General features: G+C 47.5%; 2 protein-coding genes across 23 annotated transcripts in view; both read left to right on the forward strand.

Annotated features, from left to right (window-relative positions):
* The window catches only part of DCTN1 (dynactin subunit 1), a 30,480-nt gene extending 24,263 nt beyond the window's left edge, over window positions 1–6,217 (forward strand). For 9 of the 17 annotated variants that reach the window (XM_051837155.2, XM_051837114.2, XM_051837125.2 and 6 more), the window contains 13 exons: window positions 108–170; window positions 284–433; window positions 599–760; window positions 840–971; window positions 1,158–1,283; window positions 1,496–1,638; window positions 1,903–2,069; window positions 3,775–3,789; window positions 3,987–4,120; window positions 4,223–4,415; window positions 4,670–4,749; window positions 5,243–5,332; window positions 5,745–6,217. In XM_051837155.2, the coding sequence (XP_051693115.1) occupies window positions 108–170; window positions 284–433; window positions 599–760; window positions 840–971; window positions 1,158–1,283; window positions 1,496–1,638; window positions 1,903–2,069; window positions 3,775–3,789; window positions 3,987–4,120; window positions 4,223–4,415; window positions 4,670–4,749; window positions 5,243–5,332; window positions 5,745–5,882 (1,593 nt within the window). In that variant the 3' untranslated portion in view covers window positions 5,883–6,217. The remainder of the gene's footprint in view (window positions 1–107; window positions 171–283; window positions 434–598; window positions 761–839; window positions 972–1,157; window positions 1,284–1,495; window positions 1,639–1,902; window positions 2,070–3,774; window positions 3,790–3,986; window positions 4,121–4,222; window positions 4,416–4,669; window positions 4,750–5,242; window positions 5,333–5,744) is intronic. The other 8 variants (XM_051837165.2, XM_051837118.2, XM_070068877.1 and 5 more) reach the window with 1 other exon arrangement.
* A 148-nt stretch (window positions 6,218–6,365) lies between these two features.
* The window catches only part of SLC4A5 (solute carrier family 4 member 5), a 141,666-nt gene continuing 123,262 nt past the window's right edge, over window positions 6,366–24,769 (forward strand). For 5 of the 6 annotated variants that reach the window (XM_070068885.1, XM_002709728.5, XM_008254223.4 and 2 more), the window contains exon 1: window positions 12,347–24,589. The gene's annotated coding sequence lies outside the window, so the exon portion shown is untranslated. Of the gene's footprint in view, window positions 8,316–12,346; window positions 24,590–24,769 lie in introns of those variants that run through there. The other variant, XM_051837194.2, reaches the window with a different exon arrangement.

Here is a 24,769-nt window from a genome sequence, read left to right on the forward strand (position 1 = left end):
GAGGACTCACTTATGTTTGGGGTGAAAAGAGGGTATTGCCTTCTTAGGAATTATGATGGGGCAGAAGGGCTCCTGTTAGGGGCTAAAGCACATGTTTCTGTCCTCAGTTCACCCAGAGCGCCCTTGACTGCATGAGCGTGGAGGTAGGACGGCTGCGTGCCTTCCTGCAGGTGAGAGCACATGTAGATCTGTGTGAGCTCTTCCTCTTGCCTAGTTCTCACCTTCTCACACTCAGCCTTAATTACTGACTTGGTTTCCTGTCCATTTCCTGTCTGCTGAGAAGAGTGGACAGGAGGCTACAGATATCGCCCTCCTGCTCCGGGACCTGGAGACATCGTGCAGTGACATCCGACAGTTCTGCAAGAAGATCCGAAGGCGAATGCCGGGGACTGATGCTCCTGGGATCCCAGCTGCGCTGGCCTTTGGACCACAGGTTTAGGGCTGCTAGTGGGGAAGGGAAGGAAGCTGAATAGAACCAGAAGGGCCATATAGCACATTAAGATCTGGATGCAGTCAGGAAACAAAAATGGGTTTTGTGTAGCTGGGAACTGTGGTACTGGACCCAGGATGAGTTCCTGACTCTTGGCCTGTCACATAGGTGTCCGACACACTCCTGGACTGCAGGAAACACTTGACGTGGGTGGTAGCTGTGTTGCAGGAGGTGGCAGCTGCTGCTGCCCAGCTCATTGCCCCGTTGGCGGAAAATGAGGGGCTGCTGGTGGCTGCCCTGGAGGAACTGGCTTTCAAAGCAAGCGAGCAGGTAAACCTGGATGACTGGGCAGAAGGGTGTCAGGAAGTCAGCTAATGTGGGGCTTCACTCCTTTCCTTGGCTCCTGCAGATCTATGGGAGCCCCTCCAGCAGTCCTTATGAGTGCCTGCGCCAGTCGTGCAACATCCTCATCAGTACCATGAATAAGCTGGCCACAGCCATGCAGGAGGGCGAGTATGACGCAGAGCGGCCCCCCAGCAAGGTGGGTGGAGATTTTCTTGGCGGCTCGTTCAGCCTGGAGGAGCAGCACCTGCAGAGCTGCTGCTGGTTGTGGGAGGGCAGAGAGGCAGGGGGCAGGTGTCTGGAGAGCACTGTTCATGGAAGACAAGGTTTTCCTCTGAAATGAGCACATCAATAAGCTTTTCTCCTGCCCTACCCCTTCTTTTAGCCTCCCCCGGTTGAGCTGCGGGCTGCAGCCCTTCGTGCAGAGATCACAGATGCCGAAGGCCTGGGTTTGAAGCTCGAGGATCGAGAGACTGTTATCAAGGAGTTGAAGAAGTCGCTCAAGATTAAGGTGAGAGTAGACTGGGCTCAGGGCCTGGGGGGCCAGAAAGTATTGGGGGTCAAGACAGAAAACTTGGAGGTCGAGGGGAAAAATGAGGCCTGCAATCAGGACTCTAGTCACTAGAGTCCCAAGAGAGCTTCTATCTTACAGCCTGGCCCAGGTCCCAGGAGCAGTGGGGGGCGGGGGTTGTCAGGGAACTCGAAGCTCTCTGTCCTGTTCAGGGGGAGGAGCTGAGTGAGGCCAATGTGCGGCTGAGCCTCTTGGAGAAGAAATTGGACAGTGCTGCCAAGGATGCAGACGAGCGCATCGAGAAAGTCCAGACTCGGCTGGAGGAGACCCAGGCGCTGCTGCGGAAGAAGGAGAAGTCAGGCACCGTCCTTGGGGCCCTGCCTCCTCCCGCCTTCCCTCCTGCTGTGGCTCTCTCCTCCTGACCTGTCCCCCTACCCAAGCCCTCTTATAGTGAGACTCTCCCCATCTTCCTTCCCCATCATATCATCCCAGCCTAGGCCTGTGCTGCCTGCCCCCAGATTCTCACTAACAGAGTCACTGCAAGGACATGTCAGGACTGACAACCTGGGCTGGGGACATGGGGAAGGGACCCTGCTGAAGCCTAGATGCTCTTTCACAGAGACTTTGAGGAGACAATGGATGCACTCCAGGCTGACATCGACCAGCTGGAGGCAGAAAAGGCAGAGCTAAAGCAGCGGCTAAACAGCCAGTCCAAGCGCACAATCGAGGGGCTCCGGGGGCCTCCGCCCTCAGGCATTGCTACCCTGGTGTCTGGCATTGCTGGTGGTGAGTACAGTGGATGGGCAGCACTGCCCAGAGGAGATAGACTGTCCTTGATGTCACTTTGATTTCTATCCCCTTTGCCTGTGATGTTCAGCCAGGAATGTACTTTCAGCAGGTTTTTTTTTTTTTTTTTTTTTTTTTTTTGACAGAGTGGACAGTGAGAGAGAGAGACAGAGAGAAAGGTCTTCCTTTTGCCATTGGTTCACCCTCCAATGGCCAGTGCGCTGCAGACGGTGCATTGCACTGATCCAAAGCCAGAGCCAGGTGCTTCTCCTGGTCTCCCATGTGGGTGTAGGGCCCAAGGACTTGGGCCATCCTCCACTGTACTCCCTGGCCACAGCAGAGAGCTGGCCTGGAAGAGGGGCAACCGGGACAGAATCCGGTGCCCCGACCAGGACTAGAACCCAGTGTGCCAGCGCTGCAGGCGCAGGATTAGCCTATTGAGCCGTGGCACTGGCCTAGCAGGTTTTCATTTTCCCCAAAGGTATATGATGAGTCCCTCTAACAAAAGTGGGGCACTACCAAGTTATCAATGCAGCTCTGAATAACAACAGCTATACTCTAGGAGATATCTCTGTTGAGTCTACAGTCTGGCCTTTCTGCCTCACTCTGTATCCCAGAGGGCTGTCAGCCTGTGCCAGCTCTCCGGGGCATCCAGCCTTGCCTGGTGCCTATCTTCATCATTCCTCTGCTGGGGCACTGTGTTCCCCCAGAGTTCACGTGGCTTCATCCTGTGGTGTGCACAGTTGCCTCCTCCGTTGCTGAGTTTTCCCAGTCTCGCTTGCGGGCTTCTCTTCTGACTTTGGCCTAGGCACTTCAGTACGGTCAGGCTCTTTACCTGGAGTTTTTCAGACGCATTCTCCCACTTTTCCTGAGTAAGGCAGTAGCTGCTGCCATCTTGGTTATCATCTGCCTGTGGTTAGCTTTTGTTCTTTCTTCATTTCCTCTCTACTCATTTCCAGAAGACAGTCTCCTTGCCCTGGAAGTAAACCCTCAGGGCCTCTAGACAGTCCCTGCTGCTCCTGTGTCTCATCAGCTGACTTCCCCTAGGGTCTTGTTCTCATCGTACTTCTGTCACTGGCACCTCTGGATATTGGGAGGTGAACAAGCACCTTCTTGGCTTGAGCCTCCAAGGTAGAGAGATCTCCGTATTCTTTGGGGGGAATCACCCGAATTACCACATTTTATTGTTATAGCACAGGCTCTTTGAACCAACACTAGTTCTGAATTTGCAAAACTTCCCACCAAAAGAGGGGGAGCTTTTGCCTCAGAGCCATGGGGAAGCCTCAGGAGAAAGGGGATGCATTTGCATCCTGAACTTAAGTTTTGCTGCTGGTGAGCACTAAGGGTGCAGACATACCAGGTCTCTAGAGCACTCCCAGTGCCCTTCTTGGAGTGGGAGGAGGAGGAGGTGGTGCAGCCTCCTGCCCCCAGTGCTTCCCCCCCGCCAACACTGACTTTGCCACCCTCTCAACACCACATACCCTGTCGGGTGACTTTACTCCTATTTGCTATCCTTTCACATATACTTGCTCCTCCCCCAAATATAGGGAGGGGACAGAGGCAGGGTCGTGTTAGAGACAGTGATGAGGAAAAGGATTTTCCTGCAGGTCATGTCCAGTATTCCTCTGGTGGGTCCCCCAACCCCTAAATCTTCTAATTCCTCTCTCTTCTTTTCCTGCTCCCCCATGGGCTGTCCCGAGCACAGAAGAACAACAGCGAGGTAGAGACCACCCTGGCTGGGGGTTACCAGGGCTGATGGGAATAGGGGTTGGGGCAGCAAGCTGAGGCTTCCACCTTGGGAGCAACCAGGATTGGAGGTGGGAGGGAATGAGGAAAGGGGAACTTCCCGACAGAGATGGAGCCTGTTTTTCAGCCCTCTGCACTGGGGACTGATGACCTTTGTTATGGTACCCACAGGGGGCGCCCCTGGGCAGGTTCCAGGATCCATGCCAGGCCCTGGGCTGGTGAAAGACTCACCACTGCTGCTTCAGCAGATCTCTGCCATGAGGCTGCACATCTCTCAGCTCCAGCATGAGAACAGCATCCTCAAGGTGAGGGCCACAGGGACAGCTGCCTGGAGGTGGAGTGTGCCTGCCCTACTAGATGGCAGGGCCTTCTAGTGCTTCTACCATTACCGTCTCTTTCCTCTACAGGGAGCCCAGATGAAGGCATCTTTGGCAGCCCTTCCCCCTCTACATGTTGCAAAGCTGTCGCTTCCGCCCCATGAGGGCCCCAGCAGCGAGCTGGCATCTGGGGCGCTGTATCGTAAGACCAGCCAGCTGCTAGAGACGTTGAATCAGCTGAGCACACACACCCACGTAGTGGACATCACTCGTGCCAGCCCTGGTATGTACCTGCCAATCCCTGAGATAAATAACGGACCCTCTCCCCTTGCCCCAGGATTTTAGCGCCTGCTCAGCCAGTCTCTGCACCATTGGAATTCTTCCCAGTAGTGTTTGATGACTTCAGTGTTCAGTTTGCTTGGTTCACCAACTCACTGTTATGTGCCTTCCCTGCTGAGAAGGTCTGGTACCTGCATGCCTGACCTGTAATCCAGTACAGCTGCCTTGCCTGGGCCTTACTGCTTTCTCTCCCCACAGCTGCAAAGAGCCCATCAGCCCAGCTTATGGAGCAAGTGGCTCAGCTCAAGTCTCTGAGTGACACCATTGAGAAACTCAAGGTCAGCTAAGACCCTGCCCTTCCCCACCCTCCAGACTTCACCTCAGAGCATTCACTGGGGGAAAGAGTTCCTCTGGGATCAGCCATGTCCTTGATGTACATTAGGCAGGGGGTGGAGGGAAGGGCCGAGTTCTCACCTTAGGAGGTCACAGTCTCAGTGCAAACAGAAGACAGATTCTCATCGACGAAATGGATGAGCAGGATCATCTTTAGGGGGTATGGTTCAGTCTGCAGCTCTGTCAACTGAGATTACTGTGGGCAAAATGGATGGGCATGGCTTCCAAAAGTGGTAGACACTGAGTGGGGAAAATGAGGATCTTTAAAGTAAAGAGAAAGGCTGCAGTAAGTGTGGTGTTGGAAGTGAGAGCAAAAGTATAGTGATAGGACTAAGTCCCTTCTCCCTCAGTTTCAGTGTCTCTGTGAAACCAGGGATGTCCTGTGCTGGCCTGTGGGGTCCCAGAAATGAGCCTTTGTCTTCCCTTCCCTCTCCCCAGGATGAAGTCCTCAAGGAGACAGTGTCCCAGCGCCCTGGAGCCACTGTGCCCACTGCCTTTGCCACCTTCCCTTCATCAGCCTTCCTCAGGGTAAGAGGGAGCTTGGGGTAGAAGATGGGCAGTGTGGAGGGCTCGGGTGGGTCCTCCTTGTCTACCTCAGAATTTGAAGAGGCCTCTGGCATCTGAAGTCCAGCAGTTGCACACCCTGGGTTATTTGGCCAAGTGTTATTTGCAAGTAACTCAAAAGTGCTTGCAATGCCTCTAGAAATTTCATTATTTTAGCACATAGACAACACACCTTCCATGACTTTTGATATAAAGAGGGACTCAAAACTTCCTTGTCAGACTGTGTATACCCATTCTCTAGGTACTGTGACCTAGAGACTCAAAAGCCTCAGTCTGTTAGGGGCCATCTTGGTCTCAGTGTTCAGTGACCCCTTCAGGGACTCACAGCTCAAGTGAGCCCCTGACCTGGGGTCCTGTTCCCCTCGTTAACCCCCAGGCCAAGGAAGAGCAGCAAGATGACACAGTCTACATGGGCAAAGTGACCTTCTCCTGTGCGGCTGGCCTTGGACAGCGACACCGGCTGGTGCTGACACAGGAGCAGCTGCACCAACTTCATGGGCGCCTCATCTCCTAAGCACTCCTTGCCCCACTGTCCCCTTCAACCCTCAGCACCCTGGTGCTGCTATGCCCGATGCACAGCCACTTCAGCCAACCCCCAGGTAGAACCATGTGGGTTAAGCTACTCCTGCCCCATTCAACCCCACTCGTGTCCTATCCCCACCCTTTGACCTGGGTTTTTTCCTGTTCTCGTTCCTTGACCTCTGTGGTAATTCGCTGTTTGGCTGCTCCCTCCTTCCTGAGGGGCCTCAGGGCGTGTGGGGGGTAGGCTGAGACCCCACCACCAAAGGTTGAGTGAGGTCCCCCTGACTGAGGACTTCACCCCTTGATTAAAGCAACTTCTGCTTCAGAGCCTTCTGTGTGGTGTTGAGAGTGGGACTTGGGCCAGTGGGCAGGAGTAGGAGTTGAGAAGGGCTGCTGCGGAAGCCGCTTCTGTGAGAAATTCAGGGACCTCCGTTAGTGACCCATAGGATGCTGTGTCCCTCAAATTCTTGTGCAGTTAAGTCACCCTGAGCAAAGGGGAAATGACCAGGTACCTAAGTTCATTTATAGAGTCAGGCAGATCAGGAGTGTGTAGCCTGTGGCAGCTCTACCATGCTTCCTGGAGTTTGCACTGCTCCTCAGCCTGATTTTTGGAGCTGGACTAATGATGTGATCACAAGCTTGGCCAACTCTGATGCGGTGGCCACAATCTCCCTGTTAAGACCTGGCCTTTTTGAGGAAATACTCAACTAGGGAAGAGTGAAGCAGCACACCAGTAAGAAAGGCTGGAAGTTGCAAAAGCTGCTCCCAAGCCTCACTACAAATTAGTGTTACCTGCGGTGCTGCTCTGAAAAAAACCTATGGATTTCAGGTCTTCACCCAGACCTGCTAGAAACACCTAAATGTTTGGAGGCCACTAGGCTGCACAGGAGCATTTAGAGTTTAGCCTTAGTTTAGTTTAGTTTAGTTTAGTTGTCTGGATCCTTGGTACTCTTGTATTCCCCATTTGGGAAAAAAAGTCCAGGCCACAACCTCTGCGTGTGCTTCTTCTCTAGAGAGCCGGGGGCAGATAAGAGGAGCCGGGCTCCAGGGTAGGAACCCAGGCTCCATATTCCCAATTAGGGCAGCCCTGGAAAGGTAGGTGGGTTACTTAGGCTTTTCTCAGATTCCAGATGCTTGGTATGTCACTTGTGATGAATGATGGATGCCCTGGGACACAGCTGATTGAGCAGCATTGCTGTGTCTTGGTACTGAAGAGTCTTCACTTCATCTCTCTCAAGTTGGGCTCTTCTAGTCTAAGGAAGTCACAGATCACACTGTTCTTCCTCTGGAAGGAGATTGTGTTCCCATCCTCTCTATCCAAGCTGCTTACCTGCCTTGTGATTGTTGATTAAGACGCTGAGAGCCAAGCCTGGGTAACTTCTAGTGGTACGTTGAGAAGAGAACAGGGCTTTGGGCTTTTTTGTCTCATCTGTTTCCCTTGGTGGCAGTTTCTTACCCTCGAGATCCTACTCTTCTGAGTGCCAGACTCATCTAGTCGCTTGTTGGCCACCTACCTACAGGTGCCCCACAAGGGTCTGTCTCAAAATCAGCATGTCCAGAACTGAAACTGCCTCTTCTGTGTCCAGGATGCAATGAGCCACGCACCTGCGTGTCTTTGGCTCCTTCACTCTCCTCAGCCAATTTAGTGACTTGTCTCTCAAATCTGTCTACTTTCCCACGTGTTTCTAACGTGGTGTTAAGTTCTTGCTCTGGGTGCTTCTGCAGTCTTCACCAGGTTACCTTGTCACCACTTCTCTTCAGCCAGTTATTAATGTCAGAGAGAGCTTCCCAAAAGGCGAACTGGTTCATGTCACTGCCTCCTTTAAATTCTGAAGTAGTCCCTTTAAAACTTTAAATACAATCCTGAAAGGACTCCTAAGTGTCTAGAATTTAAAATTTAAATTCACTAGACTGGCACACATGGTTACTCATGATTTGGCTCCTGCCTACCTCTCCAGCTTTTCAAGGGGCTACTTCTCCACATGTGTGGGGTGGGCCAGCTACAGGGAACCCTGCAGTTTCCTTGCTACTCTGTTATCTTTCAGGCCCCTTCCCACTGCCCAGAGTGCCATCTACTCCTTTCCCTCCACGCCACCTTGTCACCCCCACTCCACCCTTATTCCTCAACTGACATCCTGTTCTTTCATTAAGGTAGCCTTCTCAAAAGTTCTGATCCTTGTTCTGGAGGTATCAAAGAGTACAAACCTTTTCCCTGCCCCAGATATGCTTGGGTTTAGTTGCTTTGTGCCCTTGGAAAAAATTCTAATCTCTGTCTGTATTCTTACTTGCAGAATGGGAATAATGATACCTTGCAGGCTTGTTGTGAAGGCTAAGTGAGATAATGCATGCAGGCGTCAAGCACTGGGACTGGCCAAAAGCAGGCTTGCTTCTTCAGTATGTGCTCCTACCACACTGCTTTATACTAGTAAGCATCTGTTTCCATTGAATTGGCAGCCAAATCCTCTATCTCCTACTTTGGACAGATCGAGAGTTCCATTAAGGTGTCTTCCACCTCTTCATTCCCTAAAAAATGAAGGGCACATGTTCAAGGAGAGTAATGAACTTTATGTTCCATAGAAGTTTGAGATGACTGTGAGAATGTGCAAGTGGAGGTGTCCCATGTCAGATCAACTGGGTCTGGAGCTCAGTCAGGAGAGAAGTCTGCATTGGAGATAAAGTTTGGGGAATGAGCTGAGAGTGTGTTGGTGGTGGTTGAAGGCCTTATTTGGATGAGGTCACTGTCTTAATTCAGGTTACTTCAAGTCCTGCTGCTTTTTTGGAAGGTGTAATCTCAGAACAGTGAGAGAGCAAGGAAGAGAAAAAGAAAGGATTTTTGTAGCTGCTGCTTCTCAAAGACACATCCCTAGATAGACTGCACAGAAATGCGGTGCTTGGCTACCATATGACACTGGATGATGGAGGGCTGGATAGGAAATTCACTTACTTGCCCTCCTGCCTGATCTGCAATCCTCAGGGTTTGCTGTGGGGTGTTAGCTCTCCCGCCTGCTTACCAGAATTGTGTCACTTGGCCACCAGGAAGGCCAGATCCCATGCCCTGCAGCAAGGTAGTCCTTTCAAGTCCTGAAGTAGAGAGGGGAACAGGATGTGGGCACTGGCCCGCGGGAGTCGGGTATGGCAGAGCACGCAGCTGGAGGCCTCAATGTCCGGTAAGGCTGAGAGAATCTGCAGCAGCAGGTACTTGAGGAGACTGCAGAGGGAAGAGGAGACAGATTCCTGGCAACTCTGAGAGTTAGAGAGCCCACAGTGGAGCCCAAGGGAGCGTCCCCTGTGAGAAGAGGACTCTCAGAGCAAGTGTCAGAGAGCCCAGGGAGATCAGGAACACAGAGGGCAAGTGAGTTCTGGGAAGTGGCCTCTGTCATTGGTGAAATAACAGGCTACTCTCTGTGGTACCCCACAATTTGAATTCACCTGCTTGGTTCACATTTTCTGGTCTGCCCCATAGTCGGGAGCAGAGGTGGGGGCAATACAAAGACCTGAACCTGCACCTGGCTAATAGGGATTGTGAAGACCTCAGAGCCAAGGGTCTACCCTGCTCAGCCTTAGGGTCTCAGTGTAAAGTAGCAGCAAAGTGCCCAACAGCACCCACGGCAAACTGGGGAAATGTCCTATTACTGGCAAGCTTGTCCCCTCTCAAATAGGTGTGGACACCTGGAGAATACCGCACCTGAGGGTGAGTGGTTCCTCATGCTTCTCTGTGGGTGTTTCATTCTGTTGCTAGTAACTGCTTGGTGAGCATTGAGAAGAGTATCGTTTGCCCAGCTCCCGCCATCTCTATCATGTGTGCCAGCAAAACAGGCACAGCTGCTCCCATGGACAGCCAGCTCCTACTGAGGAGGGTCTCCATTCCTTTCCAGAAGGCTGGAGAATTTGGTTGTGAGAATTGGACTATTCTTCCTCTGATAACTGGTGTCAGGGTTAATATAGGTCTCTCCCTCTGTGTTTAGTTACTTGTTATTGTGGAAAAATTTGCCATACAAATGAGAAGAGTAGAGTATAAGGAATCTTTAAGTACTATAACCATTTCATGGTCCATCTTATTTCATCTGTATCCTCTCTTCACTCCTCTTCCAGCCATCAGATTATTTTGAGGCAGATTTCAGCTATCTTATTATTACATCCCAAACTATTTTAGTACCCCTAGAAGAGCTCTTAGAAAACTGCAGTACCTTTATCACACCTAGAAAAAATTTATCAAATATTTGATGTTCAGATTTCTCTGATTGTCTCGTAAACATTTTGGTTTACACTTTGTGTATTTAGGTAAGGTTTAAGATAAAGACATTTGTTGAAATCCTTTTCCCCCTGCCCCCACTATTCCAAATTACCATTATTGCACCAATACAATGGAGGCCTTATATGCATCCTTATTAAACTTCACTTGCATTGCGTCAGTAATTCAAATATGTCAGGTATTATTACCTTGAGAATACAAAGCACACATGTGAAGGAAGATTGTGAACGTGAGTTCCCTGAACTTCGTCCCTAGCAGTTGTAGAGATTTTCCTTTAGCGTTTTCTGTTGCAGTTTAAATACGCACTGCCATAACTCTGCAGGAACAGAAATGCCTGGGAAGGGAGTGTTGTGGAGAAGTGGACTCAAAGTTAGGAAGAGAGACAAAGATAAAGTCAAGGAGAAAGAATGTAGTTTTGAATATAAGCTTCCAGATAGATGCTAAGGAGAGGAATTTTGTCTTATTTCTTCCCCAAAATGCCCATTAACAAACAAAATAGATAGCACCCATGGAGCTGAGAAAGGATATTCTCTACAACCTGTGTAAGAAAAGGTAGGGATGCAGGACAGGGCGGTGGTGGGAGAGTGACTTGCTTGGAGGTGTTCTCAGCATTGGCTATCACAGCCTTCCCTTCAGGAAAGCCCTCACAAAGCTGAAGCTTCACTCTCCAGTTTTACAAACAATGGTTGACCTAAGAGACTTCTACCAAGATGGCAGTGGATTGGAAAAAAGCATTTATGGAAAGGGATCAGACAAATACCCAGGCAGCAAGGCAGTGTGGTTACTAAACAAGAGTTAGGTACCTTGAACTGCTCTGTGGTACAGCTCAGCTCAAAACTCTCAACCCTTTGATTCTAGATTAGGTCATAGACAAATAAAAAGCAAGACCTTGTTTCAAGTGCAGCAGCTGGATGAAGCTATGAGAAAAGAAATATTTTTCTAGAATATAACTTAGAACAATCCCTTGGAATTCTGGCTGAAGATGCTCCCCTTTGTGGCAAATAAGATATAGTGGAGGTGCCACCAATGCAAACATCTTATAAGAACATGGAAACACACAGAGGGTGCTGGAGCTGTTACCAGCACTGAATGTGAAGAGGAGGGGTGTGTAACAAGGACCAGGAAAGGGGTCCTTATGCCCATCCATTCCTGTCAAAATTCTGGACTTAGAAACAGCAAGGGCTTAGTGGAGAGGGCAATAGCAATGCTTTCTTTGTTTGTCCTCTGACACTGCTAAATAGGACTTCACAAAGGACACACAGGGGCACGAGGAGACTGAAATAAGTCGAGAAACTTAAAAGGTGGAAAAGAACTTTACAGAAGCTGGGCGTCATTTCCCACTGGCCTTCTGAGCCCCTCATAGCCATGAGTACGGCCATGAAGACCCTCCGTCTTCCATCTTGATAATGAATAGGAGATGGCACATGTTCTTTTGGCCCCACAGCAAGAAACTACTAAGAGGACAGCATAACCGTCCTGAATGGAATGTGGAAACTAAGAGGTTGTCCATGATTTTACTTCTGGGAAGGTCAAAGAAGTTTCCAGCCTCTCAAAGATGGATGCTCCTGAAGTCTTCCCCTCCCTGTTTAATTTATTCCTAGTATGAGTAGGTTAATAAAGTAGAATTTTTTCAAGTATTCATTTTTAGGTAGCTTTTGTTAGTGACACATGAAACATTCACAACAGTAACTTTCATTTATCCCCTTAAAGGCAGTTTCAATCCTTTTTGTAAGCTAAATGTAATAATTTAGTCCAATATAGCTAAATGCACACAAAATTTGTTTATCCTGATCTATAAAAGTGATCATATGGTTTTAGTCAAGTACACATTTCCACAATGAATAGTATTAACAAATAAGTTAATAAAATAGTACTCTCTTGGGGCTGGTGCTGTGGTGCAGTGGGTTAAAGCACCAGCCTGCAGTGCCAGCATCCCATACGGGCACCGATTCGAGTCCCAGCTGCTCCTCTTCTGATCCAGCTCTCTGCTATGGCCTGGAAAAGCAGTGGAAGATGGCCCAAGTCCTTGGGCCCCTGCACCCGCATAGGAGACCCGGAAGAAGCTCCTGGCTCCTGGCATAGAATCAGCTCAGCTGTGGCTGTTGCGGTCATTTGGGGAGTGAACCAGTGGAATGGATGACCTCTCTCTCTCTGGCTCTGCCTCTCTCTGTAACTCTTTCAAATAAATAATTCTTAAAAAAAAAAAAAAAAGACTCTCAATGCCATTCCAGCTACTACTGAGAACATGTGTTTTAGATTCTTTGATCTGGAAAAATACATTTCTCCTAAAACTTGACAGACAGAATGTGTAAGCCCCAAAAATACAAATCAAAAACTTTCCAACACTGAGGCATTCATAGGAAACTTAGCTTCTCTAGAAAATCACTTGATATCTGAGAAAAAGAATATATGTATATATATATTTAAAGATTTATGTATGTATTTGAAAGAGTTACAGAGAGAGACACACAGAGAGATCTTCCATTTGCTGATTGACTCCCCAGATGGCCACCACAGCCAAGATTGAGCCATGTTGAAGCTGGGAGCCAGGAACTTCATTCAGATCTCTCACATGGATGGTGGGGACCCAAATATTTGGGCCCTTTACTACTTTTCCCAGGCCATAGCAGAGAGCTGGATGGGAAGTAGAGCAGCCAGGACATAAACTGGTGCCCATGTGGGATGCTAGCATTGCAGGTGGTGGTTTTACCTGTTATGCCACAATGCCAGCTCCATGAATATTAAAACATTATATTTTAATAAAAATTCTTAGGAAAGACTTTTCCTATATTCCACTTAAGAGAGACACAACCAGTTCATTGTGTTTAAACATCTTCCAGATTGGTTTGTCTAGAAACTAGAGAATACACAGTCAACTCTGATAAGTCAAAGATGCCACCTGGGTTTCACATTTAAGCAGTCATAGGATGGTCTACAATGGCAGCAAGACAGCTAACACAAATATTACATCATCATTTAGATAATCAGAAGTCAAAAAGAACTAGTTTTCAAGGTACAGGACTTTAACTTATATGTAGCCGTTAAAAGCCCAAATAAATAATTGACATCTGATAACAAAGGTAGGCAACTGGAAGTCTCAAGTATCATTCAAAAACAGGAAATGTTATGTTTCTTTTTTTACATGGTTAGATATCAGGATACTGTTGTAGAAAATACTCAGTTGCTTAATATGTTTGCCCCAGAAAATGAAGCTGTGGCGCTGCACCCCGGGTTCTAGTCCCGGTTGCTCCTCTTCCAGTCCAGCTATCTGCTGTGGCCTGGGAGGGCAGTGGAGGATGGCCCAAGTGCTTGGGCCCTGCACCTGCATGGGAGACTAGGAGGAAGCACCTGGCTCCTGGCTTCGGATCGGCGCAGCACCGGCTGTATCAGCCATTTGGGGGGTGAACCAACGGAAAGGAAGACCTTTCTTTCTGTCTCTCTCCCTCACTGTCTAATTCTGCCTGTCAAAAAAAAAAAAAAAAAAAAAAAAAAAAAGAAGCTCCAGAAAGCATAGAAGGATTCAAAATCTATAGTTGGCTTTGTCCAGTGTTTTTCTAGCTCATTTCAATACCTCGTTGTCTCTAAACCTAGCAAACCTCCTTGAGACCTTTCAAATCAAGAAGATGGTATCTTCACCTAGTACTTGACCTTGCCATCCAGTTAATATCAGAAGTTCATCATGGCCAGCACCGTGGCTCACTAGGCTAATCCTCCACCTTGCGGCGCCAGCACACCAGGTTCTAGTCCTGGTCGGGGCACCGGATTCTGTCATGGTTGCCCCTCTCCCAGGCCAGCCCTCTGCTATGGCCCGGGAGTGCAGTGGAGGATGGCCCAAGTCCTTGGGCCCTACACCCGCATGGGAGACCAGGAGAAGCACCTGGCTCCTGGCCCTGGCTTCAGATCAGCGCGATGCGCCGGCTGTAGCACACCGGCCGTGGCGGCCATGGGAGGGTGAACCAACGACAAAAAGGAAGACCTTTCTCTCTGTCTCTCTCGCTGTCCACTCTGCCTGTCAAGAAAAAAAAAAAAGTTCATCATTTCATTGATGGATTCCATAGCAAAGTCTTCAAGAATATCTGCTGGCTCAGCAAAAGGATTTTGATTATCTCCCCGAACCCATACATCACACCTTATAATTCTCTGGGTAAATACTTTTCCCAGATCTACCTTCTGTACTGCTTCTCCACACCCCCCACTCCCCACTTTTCTTCTCAAAGTGTGGTTTTCATCTTTTCAAGGTCATTTTTAGTCTTCAAGTTTTCTTTTTCTTTAAGATTTATTTATTGTATTTGAAAGAGTTACAAAGGGAGAGAAAGAGATCTTCCAGGGCTGGTGCTGTGGTGTAGCAGATAAAGCCGCTGCCTGCAGTGCCCGCATCCCATATGGGCACTGGTACAAGTCACAGCCACTCCACTTCTGATCCAGCTCTCTGCTATGGCCTGGGAAAGCAGTAGAGGATGTCCCGAGTCCTTGGGCCCCTGCGCCCACATGGGAGACCCTAAAGAAGCTCCTGGCTCCTGGTTTCAGATTGGCACAGTTCCATCTGTTGTAGCGAACTGGGGAGTGAACCCTCACTTGGAAGACCTCTCTCCCTCTGCCTCTCCTTTACTCTGTATAACTCTGACTTTCAAATAAATGAATAACTTTTTTTTTTTTTTTTAATCTACCATCTGCTGCTCCCTAGTGGCCACAACAGCCAGGACTGGGCCAGGTGAAAGCCAGGAGCCAGGAACTCCATCCTGATCTCCCATGTGGGTGGCAAGGGCCCAAGCATTTGATCCATCTTCCACTGATTTCCCAGGCATATTAGCAAGAGGCTGGATCAGAAGTGGAGCAGCCAGGACTCCAACTGGTGCCTATATGGTATGAGGTCATGGCTAAACCTGTTGTGCCACAGAGCCAGCTTCTCAAGTCTGTCCTTGATGTCCTGCCAATGCTATTTAGAAATAGATTCATTTGGATGACTGTGATGTTGGTTGGAAGAAGCAAAAGAATCTCAGCCCGAAAGGATACCTGTATCACTGTCTCAGTAGTTAGATTTGGAAAGGCTGGTGAGGCAACATGATTGCTAATAGCTTCCTCAGAGGATAGCTGGGAATAGCAACTTGCCTCCAGGTGAAGTTGGGGGTAGACTTACAGCTCCAGTCCCTTGCAGTCCTGGACTTAGAAACATGTCTCTTGGTTGTGATGTTCCCATTATTCAACTTGGTAGTCTGTTCTTTGAAGCTCACATCCAATTTGGGATGAATGTAGCTTTCTTGAGATCTCAGATACATGCTTTTATCTGCTTAATGCAGTTTTGCAAGGAGACATTAAAGTCAAAGACATCATCCTGATCAATGTAGCCACTGTCACTTGAAGCACTGTGCCCTTTTCAGTGTTATTCCGGAAGCACATTACAGAGTAGAAGCTGGAATCTATCTCTGTCTCCTCAGCAATATCAGGATATGTTCTATGGGTGCGTGAGCAAATATTTTACTTAAGTAGGAGTAGGCAGTGCTCCCTTTTGAATGACTTGGAGGGGATCGGTCTAAGCAGGCTGGCTCAAGTTCCAGCCTGTGGCCACTACTAGAGGCCTGGAGCAGACTGGTAGCCAGCGACATTCAACTTCTGCATAGGACAGGCTTATCTTCTGATTGGGCTGCCATCTTGGCTTTGCTCTCTGGGCATATTAAGTCTCCTTTAATCTCTAGGTTCTTTTTTTTTTTTTTTTTTTTTACTTGCTTGCTTTTTCCTTATAATTTATTTGTTGAAGGAACTGTTTCTCAGAGTCTGAACAAAAAGTTGCATGCTCAGGGTATGAACACGTTCCTCTCTCCTTTACATTATTTCCTGTAAGTTGTTAACTAGATTTAGAGCAGTGATTCTCAACTGCAGATCCCTAACCACCAGCATTAGTATCATGGGAAATGCTAATTCCCACCCACCCCTCAGAGGCTGGCAGTAAAGATTATTGTTCAGGGGAGGCCCAGCATCCCATTGCTGTGAAGTCACTCACTAAACTAGAAGGGTTCAAGCAGTTGGGGTGGAGACAGCAAAATTTTGAGTGAGGTAATAATTGGTTTTATGATAGGCTGACATCTTTGGTATTTCTGTTACTATTTTCTATAAATGAAAAAATTTGGATTTTTTTTTTGCATAATGTCAGAACAAATGAAATGGTGAACTTATGGCTAAACAGTCAACTTGGCTGGTTTGATGTTCTTTAAAAACTATATCATTACTAATGGTAGGGTTCCCTGCCTTTCACAGAGAAGTGAGATGAGCAGCATTCACTTCTCCCACAACGCTTGGCTGCCAACTCTTGACACTTTTTAGGAAACAGTGTAGCCCGATATGGCAGACCCCCTTCTTGCTGAGATGGGAGCACTAGGTTGTCTTCATACTTGACAGGCAAAGGCAGCAGTTTAGAAGATTCCTTCTTTGGGTCTGTTAGCTGCAGTACTGACTCATGAAGTTTGTATAGAGAGGATAAACCAAAAAGTACAAAGCAGAAGGGGTCAGCCCAGCACTGGCCATCCTGGCGGTAAGCGAGGCCCACTCAAGTAAGGGGTAAGAGAGAGGACCAATAGACAGAACTGAACTTCTTTGAATGTATAGAGTAAACACAACTTGCCACAGAGTTGTGGAATCCAGCTTCATTTACCAGAGCCTCAAGGAAAAAAAAATCTTAATCTGTTAGCTGCAATACTTTTAATCCATCTTGATCCTTCTTTGTGAAAAACCAAAATGCCAAGGATCAGACTGTATGCATTTGTTGACACAGAACTGAAAACCAAAAAAAAAAAAAAAAAAGGTTTATTTTACCATCTATGAATTTTAAAAAGTAAATAAGAAACAAACAGGAGCACTTAGATTAACACCCAATAAAACATTACAATACCTTGTCAGAGTTTACATACACAGTAACACAGTGGAAATTCATTTTTTTACTAGAAAAATCCCAACTCTCTATTTTGGAAAGTAAGTAGTTGGGCTCCTATTTTAAATAAAGATATACTTTCGAAAAAAAGTAATATGCTCACCTCAGTTTAGTAGTGGGTGGTAGGCAGGAGGCAAAGTGAAGAATGGTGAAGGGAGTGAAACTTACCATTCTACTCTTGATGGACTTTTGGGTTGCTTCCAAGTTCTTTCACGTACAATCCATGCTATATAAACATTTTTCCTTGTTCACAATGTCCTGTTACATATGCAGAAATTTTTCAAAGTAATGAAACTGGCTGGTCATTTGGTGTGTATATTCTCATCTTTTTTTTTTTTTTTTTTTTAAGATTTATTTATTTTTCTTGAAAGTCACAGTTACACCGAGAGAGAAAAAAAGGTAGAGAGAGAGAGAAGTCTTCCATCTACTGGTTCACTCACCAACTGGCCACAACGGCCGGAGCTGCACCGATCCAAAGCCAGGGGCCAGGAGCATCTTCTAGGTCCCAGGGTCTTGGGCCACCCTCTACTGCTTTCCCAGGCCATAGCAGAGAGCTGGATTGGAAGTGGAGCAACTGGGTCTCAAACCGGCGCTCATATGGGATGCTGGCACTGCAGGCGGCAGCTTTACCCACTACACCACAGCGCTGGCCCTGTATCCTCATCTTTTTAAATATTGCCACACTGTTTTTGCACAGAGGCTGTACTGCCTAGGCTTTGCACCCTAAGCAGAGGATGGGTCCCTTTGGCTGGATTCAAATCTGCCCCTTTGGGAGGGTGGGAATGAGGAATCCAGGTAGGGGAAGGCATTTAGTGCCAACCCAATAAGTTCAAACTTCATTTGATTGCACTGGGAAGCTACTAGTAGTTGTGGAATGGGGAGCAAAATGCAAAAATGGGGTTTTAGGGAGTTGAGTCTTTAAAGTTCTTTATTGGTTTGTGTTTGAAAGAGGATGGTGATGGTGGTAGGGTTGGCTTAGGCAAGCAGCGGGATCCAAACTCACAGGTCAAAGGAAGTTTGGTAGCAGAGGGCACAAGGGTGATAACTGGAGAAAGAGAACTGGAACATCCCACATCTACCAACTCTTGCCCTTAAATAATCCAGTTAGACTTTTACACACTGCTGGTGCAGTTATAAACTGCTATAGCCACTCTGCAAAACTGCATGGCATTTTTCAAAAATATTTATTTATTTATTTGGAAGTCAGAGTTACACAGAGAGGAGAGGCAGAGAGAGAGACAGACAGACAGACAGGTCTTCCCTCTGATAGTTCACTCTCCAGTTGGCCACAACGGCCGGAGCTGCACCGATCCGAAGCCAGGAGCAGGAGCCACCTCTGGGTCTCTCACGCAGGTTCAGGGGCCCAAGGACCTGGGCCATCTTCCACTGTTTTCCCAGGCCATAGCAGAGAGCTGGATGGGAAGTGGAGCAGCTGGTTCTCGAACAGGCATCCCTGTGGGATGTGGGTGCCTCAGGCCAGGGCGTTAACCTGCTGTGCCACAGCACCAGCCCCAGCATGGCATTATTTAACAAAGATGAAGATGCACTTACCAGTGGCCCAGAAGTCCCACAATATACTAAAGCAAAGCAAACAGGCAAACAAAAGAAGGAAAGAACCATCAATAGTGTCAGATGTGTTAGAGAAGTCTATCAAAAAGAGACCTGGAAAGTGTCCACTGACTTTGGCAATTTAGCTGTGTGAGTATGATTTGGTAGGGACAGAAATCATTGGTTTGAGGAGTAGGTGGATAGAAGGGAAGGGAAACTGAGTACTGGGCCTGTAGTCTGAAAGTGTGAGAATAGATTCACGCATACAGACACTTTCACTATGTGATCAAGGTAGCCTTTTAAACCACTGAGCACATAATTTGACAAATGTGATGTGACACTCAGAACAAGCAATAAAGCTAAATCTTTATCCTTGATTGCCTACAGAATTAAAGTCCAGATGAATTGAATATTTACATATTAAAAGAAACAGAAAAGAACTAGAAGAAAATGTGTATATACGTATTATATATATTTTTGTATTTATATACATACATGCAAACTTGGTGATGGGTAAAGCTTTTCTAAGATGGACAACAAAACTGGAAACCTTAAAGGAAAATATAGATGAATTGGATTTTATAAAAATTCATACACTTTCGGCCCTTCTAGAAGAAAAAAGATTGTAAACAAAATTGAATAACAAGTGATAGAAAAATATTTACAATATAGTCATCCCTCCCTATTGTCAAGTTCCACATCCATAGATTCAGTCAAACTTGGAAAATATTTGAAAAAAATTTGCACCTCTACTTCTTTTCTTGTCCTAAACAATACTCATCCAGTCTAACAATTATTATTATTATTATTTTTTTTGACAGGCAGAGTGGACAGTGAGAGAGAGAGACAGAGAGAAAGGTCTTCCTTTTGTCATTGGTTCACCCTCCAATGGCCACCACGGCCGGCGCGCTGCGGCCGGCGCACCATGCTGATACGATGGCAGGAGCCAGGTGCTTATCCTGGTCTCCCATGCGGTGCAGGGCCCAAGGACTTGGGCCATCCTCCACTGCACTCCCTAGCCACAGCAGAGAGTTGGCCTGGAAGAAGGGCAACTGGGACAGAATCCGGCGCCCCGACCGGGATTCGAACCCGGTGTGCCGGCGCCGCAAGGTGGAGGATTAGCCTATTGAGCCACGGCGCTGGCCGCAGTCTAACAATTATTACATTCTAAATATAAACAATACATTATAAGTAATCTAAAGATGATTTAAAGAGTACAGGAGAATCTGTATATGTTATATGCAAATATTGTGCCATTTTATATAAGAGACTTGGGCATTCTTGGATTTTCATTTTCAAGAAGTGGGGGGCCTAGAATCATTCCTCCTCAGATACCAAAAATAATACATGATAGTAGATGATAAATAACTCATAAAATAAATAGGAAAAAGACAAACACACCAATATAAACATGAATATGAGTAGGCAATTCACAAAAAATACAAGAGTTCAGTAACCCATGAAAAATAATTCAACCTTAATAGAAATAAAAAACTCTAGTTCAAGATAGTGAACCTATCTCTTCCATTTACTTCTCTTTCCTTTCTGAATCTGACTATAATTACTTTTTTTTTTTTTTTTTGACAGGTACAGTGGACAGAGAGAGAGACAGAGAGAAAGGTCTTCCTTTTCCGTTGGTTCACCCTCCAATGGCCGCCGCGGCCGGCGCGCTGTGGTTGGCGCACCGCACTGATCCGGAGCCAGGTGCCTCTCCTGGTCTCCCATGCGGGTGCAGGACCCAAGCACTTGGGCCATCCTCCACTGCCCTCCCAGGCCACAGCAGATAGCTGGACTGGAAGAGGAGCAACTGGAACAGAATCCGGCGCCCCGACCGGGACTAGAACCCGGTGGAGGATTAGCCTATTGAGCTGCGGCGCCAGCCTAGAATTACATTTTTTTAAGAAAGAAAAAAAAAGACAAGGGGAATTAGGGAAGATTTAACAGTAGAGTTCTGCCCAGCACTTCTCCCTTCTGTGGCAAAGCCCTCTGTCCTCATTCTGGTCTTGAGTTCATGTGGGACTCCAGTGTCCTTACAGAGTTAATATCCATTTTGTGCACAGTTAGAGCCGGGAATGCCTCTCACCACCTCCTGCTCAGGTCTTGTTTTATGGAACCAACACACAATCATAAAATGGTAAACCACATAAAGCCTAGATAAATTGGTAGAATTAGAAACCCTGCAGTAGATTCTTGGATCGGCCCTCTAACCTCCTTTTCAGCCCTCTAGCTGCAGAAAGTGGAAAGCCAATAGTGTTATTTCCCAGAATCCCATGCTGTTGGCATCCTGAATGTAAATTGGGTTCTGCCAACAAGAAACATACCTTTGCTGAGAAATTCGCCTTCTGACGCACAGAAATGAGGGAGTCTTCTAAGAAGTAGAGTGGGAAACTGTAAGGCTCAGAGGCAGCAGAAGTGGGGAGCAGCCGTGGTAACTGGGGGACTTCAGGCTGTGCTCGTTTTCCCTCTACCCGCCTCTCCCTTTGTTCAGAGAGAACAGTCAAGTGGCTGTCCTCAGAGCACAACAGAAAGACTCTCAAAGGGACTGGTTAATGGCTAACTCATGGCATTAGAGCTGGACAGAGAACAGGCAATGTGCCAGCCAACTCCCCAGTGGACACTGGACACAATGATGCCAGGGTGGTTCCCTCCCTATTTCTTCCCTCAGGAAGGATCCTCAGCCTGCAAACTTGATCCCTTTGTGCACCCTGAAGGGAAAACTCCTCACTCCATACTTTCCTATCTGTTCATCAATCCAGGTAAATCTCACCCTCATATTCCTGACTGGAAAAAAAAATCTGAACTATATGAAATGTCCAAACAATTTGGACAAAACGTGAGTAGGTAGAATTCAAGCATTTGGCAATAACGTCCCAACCGATCTTTCCACCTGTGCAACAATCCACTCTGAAGCCCACTGCACAGTCCCTGGAGTTCAGACACCCTTGTTTACATCTCTGCAGACTGGCCCAGCATCTTCACAGGCCTAGAACTTTGCCTCCTCCCACCTGCCCTGAACCCAGGGAAATGGCTTCCCTGTTCTCAAGAGGTGTCCGCTGTGTCTTCTGCCTCTCAGGTCTATTTTTGCGTCTCTTTCCCCTCAGTTGTGCTTCTGTTGTCCTGCTTTTCTAAGTCCTACCCCTTCAATTTGCATCTCCAAGGCTGTTCTCTCCACAGAGCTTTTCTTGAGCAGACAGGGCTGAGCTTAGGGCCTGGCTCTTAGTAAGCATGGAACAGTTGTGGAATGAATGACTCCTCCAAACGCCCATGGTTTTTCTTTCCCTGAACCCCTCCCTCCCTTTGTGCTTCTTTTTGGAGCCTCATACCCTCCTGCTTGGGCTGTTGTCTAATCCCCAACCGACTGGAAGCTTCCTGAGGGCTGAGGGTGTGTTTCTGGCCTAAACTGCTCCGGGTCTGCTCAGGACTAGGGGATTTCCTGGGTCAGAACCTGTCTTGCTAAAACCTGGAAGGTCTTAGGCAACCCACAACACATTGACCTCCCAGGTCCTGACCACCAGGCATGGATTATTAAGAGAAACTGGGTTGTAGAGTTCCTGTGTGGGCCTGGTGATAGCCTCTGGAGTGCATCCTTCCACACGTCTGCCTCAGGCAGGCCTGGGTCCAGGGATGTGGCTTTTCCACTGAGGGAGAACTCCACATGGTCCAGGAATAAAATGAGGACTTCAAACCAAGATAAATTTCCTACCTGAAAGACAAAGTAAACCCTGAAATAGGGAGGCTTAAGATACTCCGAGAAATCACTGAAGGGGTTTTGGGAAACGGCAGAAAACAGAGGGTGTTTTTGTTTGTTTGTTTGTTTTTTAATGATTTATTTATTTGAAAGAGTGACACCAGGAGAGGGAGGGAGAGAGCAAGCGAGAGAAAGAGCGCAAGAGATCAATTCTCCATCCACTGTCAAATCCCCAAATGCCTGCAACAGCTAGGGCTGGGCCAGGCCAATACCAGGAACCAAAAATACCATCCAGGTTTTCACATGGGCAGCACGGGCCAAAGAGCCTGGGCCATCTTCCACTGCCCTCCCAGGCACACCAGCAGGAAGCTGGATCAGAAGCAGAGCAGCTGGGACTCCAATGGTGTCAAAAGTGGTGGCCCAACCCACTGTACAACACCCACTCCCAGAGTTCTTTTTTTAAAAATTGACTTCTAAAAAAGATTTTTTATTTGTTTGAAAGGCAGAGTTACAGAGAGAGAAGGAGAGAGAGAAAAGTCTTCCATCAGCTGATTCACTCCCCAGATGGCCACAACACACCAAAGCCAGGAGCCAGGAGCTTCATCTAGGTCTCTCACATGAGTGACAGGAACCCAAGGACTTGGACCATCTTCTGCTGCTTTCCCAGGTGCATTAGCAGGGAGCTGAATCAGAAGTGGAGTAGCTGGGACTTGAACTGGCAAGATTTCTTTTATTTATTTGAAAGAGTGACAGAGAGAGGTAGAGACAGAGAAAGAGGTCTTCCATCTGCTGATTCACTCCCCAGATGGCCACAAAGGCCAGAGCTGCACTGATCAGAAGCCAGGAACCAGGAGATTCTTCAGGTCTCCCACGTGGGTGCAGGGGCCCAAGGACTTAGGCCATCTTTTACTGCTTTCCCAGGCCATAGCAGAGAGCTGGATCGGAAAAGGAGCAGCCGAGACTTGAACTGGCACCCATGTGCGATGCAGGCACTTCAGGCCAGGGCTTTAACCTGCTGTGCCACAGCGCCGGCCCCAGAGAATTCTTTTTTTCTTTTTCTTTTTTTAAATGGATCCTGCAACAGCTACTTTTCTTCCTGTCTGTGAGTCCATGAGCCTCAGTTTCCAATCTGCAAGACTGGGGGTGAGAATGTTGTCCTTGCAGGACTATTGAGAGAGTTTAGTGAGAGAAGATATGTGTATGTACCAAGTCCAATGCCTGGTGCCTGGAGATGCTAAGACCCCAATCATGCTCCTCTTCCCTGATTCCTAGTTCTGTGTCCCCATTCCCTCTGCTTGAACTTCTTTCTTACTCCCTTCCCATCTCCCTCAAAACTTCCTGTTTTCCGCTTCTTTCTCCCTCATATATTTTCCACTTACAAAAAAAAATAATAATAATTAATGAGAAATGAGGCCAGGGGCAGGCCTTGAGTTTAGTGTTTAAGAAGCCAGTAAAGACACTTGCATCCCACATCAGAGTACCTGAGTTCCACGCCTGGCTGCATTATCCTGCTGATGCAGACCTTGGGAGAGAGCGGTGCTGGCTCAACTAATTGGGCTGCTGCCACTCATATGGGAGACCTGGATTGAGCTCCCAGATTCCAACTTTGGCCCAGCCCAGTCCAGGCCATCTATTGTGGATATTTTGGGAGTGAACCAGTGGATGGAAGCTCTTCTGCCTAACTCTTTTTTCCTCTCTCCCTCTCTCTTGCTATCTCTCAAATATTTTTTTAAAAGGACACCAAAAATTAAAGTATAAAATCTAGAAAAATCACGAAGTATGCAAGGTTTTTGTTGCAGTTTGGTGTGTTTAAATGCCTCCTTTGTTTTTCTTGTCCATAACTTCTCTGAAGAGTTCGGATTTGGGGTTTGCAGAGCTGAAGTGACAATGAAATGTGGAATGTTCTCCTTAATCTCGAGCCCATGGAGTAAAGTTCTGGCATAGTTTCAGAGGATTGCTTGTTTTAAAGGAGCTGGTTCTCCTCCGTTTATGCCTGGTCTCTGTTGCGCTTGAGCAAGCTAAACAGACAAGTAATAGACCTCCCTAGAACACACTGATTAGATAAGCCAATGAAAACCACTGAAGACTGACATTAGATTAAAAAATAGAAAACAAGTGTTACTCTTACAGTGTCTATGAATAGACAAAGACTTTTTGGTTCCACAGTGGTTGGTAAGGCAATAGAGGAGGGGCTATGTTAATAGCAGAGGTAAGAAAGGTTCCAAACGCAAGGCCCACCTACAAGGGATTGGATTCAAGGGCCAGGATCCACGGGCCACTGCCCTAGAGGTGAGTACAGCGGGTTTTCAATATCTGGAGTTACAGCTTGGATGTAGCTTCTGGTTTGGGGACGTGCATGAGCAAATCGAGTAGAACAGGCAAGAATCCCCAGCCCTTGGAGCTTCAAATGAGAATTTTATAGCTTTTTGCTAAAAGCCTATACAAGACTGAGAGCTAAGCTAAGGGGCA

The sequence above is a fragment of the Oryctolagus cuniculus genome, chromosome 2, assembly GCF_964237555.1.
Source record: "Oryctolagus cuniculus chromosome 2, mOryCun1.1, whole genome shotgun sequence".
Classification (NCBI taxonomy): domain Eukaryota; kingdom Metazoa; phylum Chordata; class Mammalia; order Lagomorpha; family Leporidae; genus Oryctolagus; species Oryctolagus cuniculus.